This window comes from Laccaria bicolor, genomic scaffold (genome assembly GCF_000143565.1).
Source record: "Laccaria bicolor S238N-H82 LACBIscaffold_31 genomic scaffold, whole genome shotgun sequence".
In the NCBI taxonomy this organism is placed as follows: domain Eukaryota; kingdom Fungi; phylum Basidiomycota; class Agaricomycetes; order Agaricales; family Hydnangiaceae; genus Laccaria; species Laccaria bicolor.
In genome coordinates, this window is record NW_001889902.1 from 425,372 (window position 1) to 434,992 (window position 9,621).

Genomic DNA, 9,621 nt, shown 5'->3' on the forward strand with positions numbered 1-9,621 from the left:
ATAAGGATTCCCTCGAAGTTGCACGACGAAAAGAAAGAATGAGGGAGGCGCTCGTATATGGGTTTGGAGGTGGCTATATGCGTACAGTAACAGTGATCCCAAATTTTAGCAGGAAGAAGGCAGGCGGCGTGGGGAGCATTGGAGGTCGTTATATGTGCGAAGAGTGAAATTTGGCGACTCGTCGTAGTAGTGGAGAGAGACAACGACCAAAACAAATGCCGAATTTGATCAACGTCAACATCATCCTCGACCACCATCATCTCCCCCAACTTTGCTAGCTTACTACCTACCAAATCGCCTGCCTCGGATAGGAACTTTGGAGGTGGCTAGATGCATGCAATATCAATACTAGTCCGAGGATTAAACGAGGCAGCGTAATCGATCCCAAGCTCCTCGCCGCGATGGGAGGAAGGGCCGTGCCCCCAGAGGAACCTCTGCTCTCGACTTTCGAGGAGGGCTTTGGATACATCACCTCTGCTGCAGTTGGACTTTCGCTAAATGAGTATCAGCTCGTCCGCAAAGTGCGCTTGTTCGAGCCCTTTTTTAATCATAAAATTAGCTGGGTTGGGCTGCCAACTCCTCCGTGTGGCTCGCGCTGTGAGTTGGCTGGTAATACGTTTACTACTAGTCTTCTAAACATCAATACAGCGACCACTCGGCGGACACAAGAACCTTCGTTGCCTTGAAAATCTTAACGTCGCAAGCCTCTGCAACAATTGTCGGGGGTCATTCACCAGAGAGAGATGTATTCCGGAAGATCGAATCTGCCAACCCCAACAGCCCCGGATTCAACCACTGCTTGACTCTCCAACGTTGTTTTATTGCCAGCAGCGCGGCCGGCGGTCACATATGCTTCGCGACGGAGCCGTTGAGCTCGAGCGTAGCAAACTTTCGAGTGCCTGGGCAGGATTGGCTCGCCCTGCCCATTGCGAAGCGCATCACAAAACAGGTCCTTCTCGCTCTCGACTACCTTCATCGTGAATGCGGATATATTCACACTGGTGGGTCTGATCCTGCACACATCCTTATCCATGCTGATGATCATATGTGAAGATCTCAAATCCGAGAACGTCGTTCTTTCAATACCTGAACCAAGGGCGTCTCGAATAAGCAAACATCAAGTCGGAGTCTGCATTGATTTATGGCCCTCCCCTAAACCTAAAATCATTGGATTTACCTCTTGTCTTTGCACTTTCACAGTCTCTACCGTACTTTAGCCTTTGTGAATCTATTGAGGATATATCGGTGTGACTGATGGATTACAGCGAAGGTGCGCACATCTTGCCTTCTACTTTTACTCACTCTTACCGATGATACATCAACAGCCACTCCCGTCGACGCGCCCAGGAGAGAGTTTCTTCGTTAACCATCTCTAATCCGCGCCCCCGAAGTCACCCTCAGATATCCTTGGACGTCCGCCATCGACATCTGGACTGTCGGTTGCCTTGTACGTTGGTTACCTATATCGCTCCGCTGATACTGAATACATCCTATCCAGTTGTTTGAGCTTCTCACCAATTTGTCCCTTTTCGGCCAGGACGTTCATAATTACTCACATGAACTCCATTTGCAGTATATCGTAGAGGCTTTAGGGCCGTTCCCACTTGAATTCCACAAAGATTGCGAGGATCGGGACAAATACTTTGATGAGAAAGGTGAGTGTAACTTCATTTGATCTGATCATACTCTCCTCGACGTTTAATGACTTTCTTCACTTGGGCACGCTTCTTCACACAACCAGCGAATCTGAAATATCCTCGCTTGAAGTCCCTTTGCGAGAGCTTAAAGTCGTTGACGAGAGCGAGATTCTAGGCACTGCTGCATTCTTACGCAGATGTTTGATATTAGATCTGAAGTTGCGTCCGAGTGCCCAAGAGCTACTAAAAGATGGGTGGCTATTGTAAATTTCGGCCCATTACTACTTTGAGTACCCCTTTTGGCTATGCAGCTAGACATTCGATGATGATTCGAACGAAACTCTCTAGGCCCTCACCTGAAAAAGGGTTTGGTTCATCGTACTAAGTATGTTCTCAATGTCTACTGTTTTCAAAGAAAACGTGAGTTTTATGGGTGATTGGCTTGTAGAGCAGTTGACAGCTGTGTAATTATATATCGATTGAATTTTGATGTACTTGGACGCACATCCTTTCTCTACTCCGCAGGTCTCCGCCTACTTCACCATCCCGGCAAAGTATGACGAACACAGACGGCAAGAAAGAAGACTACTACGTTCACGACAGCTGAGCGCTGAGCTCTTTTAGTCCTGGCAAAGTTTGGCGACTTCGTCGTTGGATCCAAGGCCACTCCCAAGCCCAACCCAAGCCAGGACACGGAGAGCTCCTGATCAAAATCCGCTCGACCGCGCTCAACCCAGTCGATTGGAAGATCCATAAATATGGTATTTTTGTTGAGGAGTTCCCCGCAGTCCTTGGGTCGGATCTTTCAAGTTCAGAGGACGTTGTTGAGGTTGGGGAAGGCGTTACCGCTCCTGCAAAGGGAGATCGAGTGTGCGTCATCTTCTATCTACTTCAGCAGCTGCGTATTAACAACACCGAATGTAGCTTCGCTCAAGGTCAAGAGGATATACAAGAGACGACACATACACACGTAGCAACAACGACACATTCCCGATTTGGGCAGCCGGAGTTTTAATCCCCCTAACCACTCACCTAACCTTCTAATCTAACCGAGAACGCGCTACCGCGCGGAGAGAATATATCCCTAAACCTAACCATTAACCCTAACCTCCTAATGAGGATATACGTACAGCAGCACACTCCCCGAAAGGGGATAAGGCTCATCTTCGACACAGTGTCGAAGATGAGAGGACGTGAGCTTGCAAGCAACACAGTTGAACACATCCCAATCGGGTGGGGTGACGAACGCGGTGTCACACGTCACTACCCCTCTCTTCTCACTACCCCCACGAAAGGCAACGAGCATATACCACGACCATCGACGATTGGCCACGAGGACCAACCACCAGGATCGACGGACGACGGTGAGGCCCCACTAACATCCACAGGGCCCACCACCAGGATCTACGAACGACCACGAGGGCTCCACCACGATCGACGAGGGCCCACCACCAGGATCGATGAGTGGCTACGACTGCCGCATTCACGATTGACGAATGGCCACGACGGCACATTACCATAACCGATGGCGAGTGCCCACCACAACGAACGGCCACGGGGGCCCACCACCACCCCCCGCAAACGGACGAACGGCCAAGAGCACCACCAACGATCCCCCAGCCCGCCCCCATCCTCCACCCCCGCTCTCTTCCTTGCAGGCCCCGCCTCGCATACCCCATATCGGCAGACACAACGCGAAACTTCCACCCAAACACGGACGCCAGTTAATGCGACTGTGAACAAACACAAACACCAGCCAGATCCACCGACAGCGAGTGCGGCCGCCGAGGACTCAGTATCGGGGAGAGGGCATGCAGCTTTGATAGGGTAGTGCAGGGATTGCCAACTATAGATTAGCAAGGGGTTATTGAAGGGGACAGGTGGTGTCCCTACCTTCCTCCTACCTTCCTACTTCTACATAGTTGGTATACCTTCCCATATAATTGTTTTTCTCGTACATAAGGAATACATATCATTTGCATATTATACTGCCATTTACCGAGGCTCGAGCACAGAAGAACTTGTGAAAAAAAAAAAATGAAATGAAGTTGCACACATCTGAATGTGTCGAACACACGTAAATTCGACACACTAACGAGGAGCAACACATCAATGTGTCGGCAATTCACCTTATGTGTCGCTTCAAGACCCTATGTGTCGCTGACCCGATTTGGGGAGTGTGTTACTTTTCATATACACTGGCTTTTGAACGTATCTTGATTTTCCGATTCATCGATGCTTACTTGTTAGATCCCTTCGAACTCTCATACGACGATGTCGCAACTCTTCCTGTCTCACTTTCAGCAGCATACGCAGGCCTCTACGGAAATAAGGCACTTGGTGCGGCTTTTGACGCACCTGTTTCTGCGTCGGCCATTGGCAAGTACGTCGACACACTTCTGGTCGTTTTGGGAGGCTCCAGCAGCGTCGGGCGATACGGTTAGTTAATCCTCGCCCTCTAGTCGTGCATTCGTCTTTCTTACACAATATCCAGTCATTCAGCTTGCCAAATATTCTGGTTTCCATCCCATGATCACCACCACCTCCCTCAAACATGCTGACGAGCTCAAATCCCTTGGTGCGACACACGTCATCGACCGCAAGGCGTCTGTTGTTGCAGAAGTCAGAAAGCTGACTGACAAGCCCATCTCGATCGTGTTCGATGCCGTCTCGAGTGCGGATACCCAACAGGCAGGCGTCGACGTCTTAGGTATGAGCCGATGCAAATGCAATGTCTGTAAGTCCCGTAAGCCAAGCGTGCAGATCAACGAGGTAATTACAGTCTATAAACTCCAGTTGGCGCAGAGGAGAGGCTAGTCATGCAACGGTAGACGTTTTGTGCTGTTTATCAGGTGGGCATCCATGGTTTTAGTGACGCTTCCCTTTCTAAGGCAGCATTACGAGAGGGTTCACTCACCCGCACCAACCCCTGCGGCGACCGGCTGCCCCGAACTTCGTGACGACGCCGTTTTTTGGTTCGCCCCACTCAGATCTCAGTACTCCGCAGCTCTACCGACGACCCGCCGTAACGACAATCATCCAACCCAAGAGACTCCGGTGGTGCACAGATGCCTCGTTATGCTTCCAGCATTCGATACTTCGATGGGCAGGACTTTGAATCTTCAATCATACCCGATGGTTCTTGGCGGTTCAAGATTCGACACAGGCCTGACATAGAGTATCGCATTATCGGTTGGAACAACATGACCGCTCCCCTCTTAACGATGAGCTAATTGATTGGTCTTTTGTAGGATCCGTGAGGCGAGGCCCGTGCTGCGGGAAACCAAGATCATCCTTGCGATTCTCATTCCTAGTGGTCCGCTGCAGTGGATCCTTGTCCTCCTTCAGGATATGAACTATGACTGGATCTCGTGCGGATTGGTGAGGACGATCGAGGGAGATGGGCGAGAAGGAATGCGAGGGACGCCGAGAATGGATGACAGGAGGCAGGGCCAGAATGCCGTCTAGCGAGACAGGGATCGCTGAGATTTACTCCAACGGTGGTGAAGAAGCTAGGTATGTGCGCTCGTCTTTTGGCTTTCAATGTAATTTAATGTTTGTTCTAGGTTTCTGGTGGAGTCTCCGTAGTGGATCTCCTGCTCTTGTAACTATCAGCCGAAAAGCGTTGTTTTGTTTCTTTTTCTCGCACTTCTCCGTTGACCGCCGTCCTTTCTGGTGCCTCCTTTCTGGTGCCTCCTCGCTGAGTTGACGCCCAGCCACGCCATTGCGCGTCAACTTCTCGGAGCGCAGTGAGGGATCTCAATCAGGAACAAACGTCAGCTGACTCTGTGAAACGATGGACCCATCTGGACAATTGATGCCGCACAGCATTCACAACTCTCTTCTGAACAACGATGTCTGATTCTAATCGCCCTCGTGAAAATCATTTGAAAGGAAAGTTCAAGGGAATGCTCGACCGGCTTATGGGCGCAGACCGCCCACGTAACGAAGGCTCACGCCCTAGCGGTTCGAGGTTCCAGTTCATGACTCCTACGCTGGCAGATAGCATCCTGACGAGATTTAGGTCCACATTTATGAGGGTGCCGGAGGTTTCGGGGGGAGGAACGTCTCTGGTGCGTGTTTATAATGTGTGAATAAATTCTTTGGCTCATGCCCTTTGTCTTTGGGGATCCTAGAATGCATTCCCTGGAGCTCACAACTTCGTTATAAGGGATACAACACTCTATGTGGCGGAAAATGTGTGTAGTGTGACAACAGCTTTGATTGTTTGAGATATTGATCAGACTTACAAGATTGAGGTCCATGAACATGCCAGTGGGGGTCAAGATGATACACTCCTCGTTCCACAGAGACCCAATTCAAGTGCCTTATTTACAGGCCGTGAGGATGTTCTCAAGAGGCTGATGGATCACTTTTCACCTCAAGATCATGTAGATAGAAGCAGGAAGTCTTTTTTGTTGTATGGTATGGGGGGTATTGGCAAGACACAGATTTGTCTGAAGTTTGTTGAAAAGATGGCTGAAAGGTAAGTTTCTTCACATACTATATTTCTGATCTTCTGACAAGTACATCTAGATTCTCTCATGTTTTCTGGATTGATGCATCTTCTGAAGATACCATTGCTCTTGGTTTAAAGGGTCTTTGTTCTCATCCTGATGCTAAAGCTGCTGGTATTTCTATGTCCTCTCAGTCTGCTCTTCTCTGGATTGGATCTCTGCAGAGTGAATGGCTGCTTGTGTTTGACAATGCTGATGGTGCACCTGAAGTAGTAGAAAAATATATCCCATCTGGTTCTCAGGGCAGTATTCTGGTTACTAGCAGAAATCGATCTCTTGGGCGGGTTACATCTCATGAAAATTCTCTTGAAGTTAATCAGATGGCTGAAAAGGAAGCTATATCACTTTTGCTGAAAGCCAGCCATCTAACTGGGTGTTCTGAGGATGTCTACAGCACAGCTCAACAAATTGTACATGAGCTCTGCTGCTTACCTCTAGCTGTTGATCAAGCAGGAGCTTCCATTGAAGCTGGTCTCTGCAGTATTGATAATTATCTTGAGCATCTCTCTCAACACAGGAACAAGCTTATGAACCACCCTTCATTCAGGGGTGCATCTCAGTACAACCGAACAGTCTATGAAACATGGGATTTGTCTTTCAATGAGATTGAATCAAGGGCAGGCAAGAAATCTGGTGGAGATGGTAGAGCAGCTGCTCAGGCTGCACTTCTTATTCTGGAAACTGCTGCATTTCTGCATCACGAGAATATAATTGAGGCTGCTTTTAGAAAAGCTGCTATTGAGTCCTCTAAAGGACAGCATGGCAAATTTGAACGAAAAGTCAAAAAATGTGTTAGTCAGTTGCTTCAGCTTGAAAAAGATCAGTCTTGGAATCAATTCTTCTTTCATGAAGGAATTAGGGTTCTTATGACATTTTCTTTGATCAAGCAGCAATCAACCTCTCCAGGAATTTATGCAATTCATCCATTGGTGCATCAATGGAGTAGAGATAGAATGACAATATCCCAAAAGAAGCGAATGATGCAAGTGTCAAAATTGATCATTGTAAACTGTATCACAGAGGAGATGACAACTGAAAACATGGCATTCAACAGGCTTCTTGTGCCACACATCAAAGCCATTTATCAGTCACAGGAGGAAAATGGCTTTGAAAGAGTGTTCAATGATATTGAATATTTCAAGTTTAGTTATGTGTTGGATCAAAATGGAATGTGGAAAGATGCAGAGTATTTTCAATATAAAATTGCAGAAATGAGAATAAAGAAGCAGGGGCCAGAACATCCAGATACCTTGCATAGCATGAATAATCTTGCAGTGACATATTCAAATCAAGGAAAATATGAGGAGGCTGGGGAGCTGCAGCTGAAAGTCCTGGATCTGTGTAAAAGAGTACTGGGGCCAGAACATCCAGCTACCTTGGGTAGCATGAATAATCTTGCAATGTCATATTCAAATCAAGGAAAATATGATGAGGCTGGGGAGCTGCAGCTGAAAGTCCTTGATCTGCGTAACAGAGTACTGGGGCCAGAACATCCTGATACCTTGGGTAGCATGAATAATCTTGCATTGGCATATTCAAATCAAGGAAAATATGAGGAGGCTGGGGAGCTGCAGCTGAAAGTCCTTGATCTGCGTAACAGAGTACTGGGGCCAGAACATCCAGATACCTTGGGTAGCATGAATAATCTTGCATTGACATATTCAAATCAAGGAAAATATGAGGAGGCCAGGGAGCTGCAGCTGAAAGTCCTTGATCTGTGTAAAAGAGTACTGGGGCCAGAACATCCAGCTACCTTGCGAGCATGAATAATCTTGCAATGTCATATTCAAATCAAGGAAAATATGATGAGGCTGGGGAGCTGCAGCTGAAAGTCTTGATCTGCGTAACAGAGTACTGGGGCCAGAACATCCTGATACCTTGGGTAGCATGAATAATCTTGCATTGGCATATTCAAATCAAGAAAAATATGAGGAGGCCAGGAAGCTGCAGCTGAAAGTCCTTGATCTGCGTAACAGAGTACTGGGGCCAGAACATCCAGATACCTTGCGTAGCATGAATAATCTTGCAGTGACATATTCAAATCAAGGAAAATATGAGGAGGCCAGGAAGCTGCAGCTGAAAGTCCTTGATCTGCGTAACAGAGTACTGGGGCCAGAACATCCAGATACCTTGCGTAGCATGAATAATCTTGCAGTGACATATTCAAATCAAGGAAAATATGAGGAGGCTGGGGAGCTGCACCTGAAAGTCCTGGATCTGCGTAACAGAGTACTGGGGCCAGAACATCCAGCTACCTTGACCAGCATGAGTAATCTTGCATTTACATATTCAAAGCAAGGAAAATATGAGGAAGCTGCACAGCTGCAGCTAAAACTCCTGGATCAGCATAATAGGGTTGTAGCAGCATAGTATCACTTACCTACTTCTTGCATGACAATTACATTGTATTTACATTTGTTTGCCATTTTGTATATTGTACCAAGTTCTTATCAAATCAAGTCCACTTGAAACCACACCATGTATATTGCATGTGGATGCTCCTGTTCAATCCTCTACACATGACTCTGATCTCCAGAACCATGTCTCCCCCTCCCTTCCACCTCCACTATCTGGAAATCCTGGACTTGTTGTAGTCTGGGCCTTGTGGTAAGGTCAACATAGGTGTAAAAATAATGGTCACATTTTGTTCCCACGGACCGCATCACATTGTAAATTAGTTGTGCTTCATCAATGAATTATACATGTTTTCCCTGGCAATAATGCCTGAAACACCTGCAACCAAAAGGTTTACATTCAACTCTGCAGAGGGGCAGGCCCTCTGCCTCCAAATCCAACATAAACACCTCCCATCTGGTCCACATGACTACTAACTTCAGGGTATTACCTCAATGCTCGACGGAAACAACCTCCTTGCAATCCCAGCAATGGAATCAGGGAAATCTATATTTATATACATACATGGTTATGCATGCCATACTTGCTATCCTGGAGGATCCTACCCTTTGTCCAACCACAAAATTTCCCTCCAATCCAGCCATTCTTGCCATATATCTGACAACTGCACTTGAGGAAGACAATACTTATCACTCCTCCACCTATTCCTACCAGACTCCTACTGGACTCCTGGATTCCTACTGGATTTTAACATTCTTTCCAGAAAAGCATTTTCACATATGTCTTAATTCCCCCTCCTACTGGACTCCAATTGAACTTAAACAAAGTGAATGCAATGTTTCAGAGATGGGATTCCTACTGGATTCCTACTGGAGTAACCACTTTCTACCTTATGCCACCTTAAAAGTTCATACAAAGCTGATATTTGAACATAGAATATTATATTGATAAATATAGACATAATTATATACAAAAAGTATTTTACTAGGGAAGGGGGTAGAAGGAAATGGGGGTGGACAGGGAAAGGACAGGGAAAAGGAAGGGGGAAGGGACAGGGACAGGGGGGAAGGGATAGGAGGGACAGGGGGAGGGGGAGGGGAAAGGAATGGGGT

At 47.2% G+C, this 9,621-nt stretch overlaps 1 protein-coding gene across 1 annotated transcript; it reads left to right on the forward strand.

The window, feature by feature from the left end:
* Positions 1–401: 401 nt before the first annotated feature.
* Positions 402–2,652, forward strand: LACBIDRAFT_331109 (uncharacterized protein; the record flags this gene model as incomplete). Its single annotated transcript, XM_001885407.1, has 10 exons — positions 402–521; positions 560–597; positions 649–1,001; positions 1,266–1,270; positions 1,499–1,655; positions 1,768–1,900; positions 2,024–2,057; positions 2,163–2,191; positions 2,262–2,507; positions 2,562–2,652. The coding sequence occupies 10 exons, from the start codon at positions 402–404 to the stop codon at positions 2,650–2,652; spliced, it is 1,206 nt and encodes a 401-aa protein (XP_001885442.1).
* Positions 2,653–9,621: the final 6,969 nt, after the last annotated feature.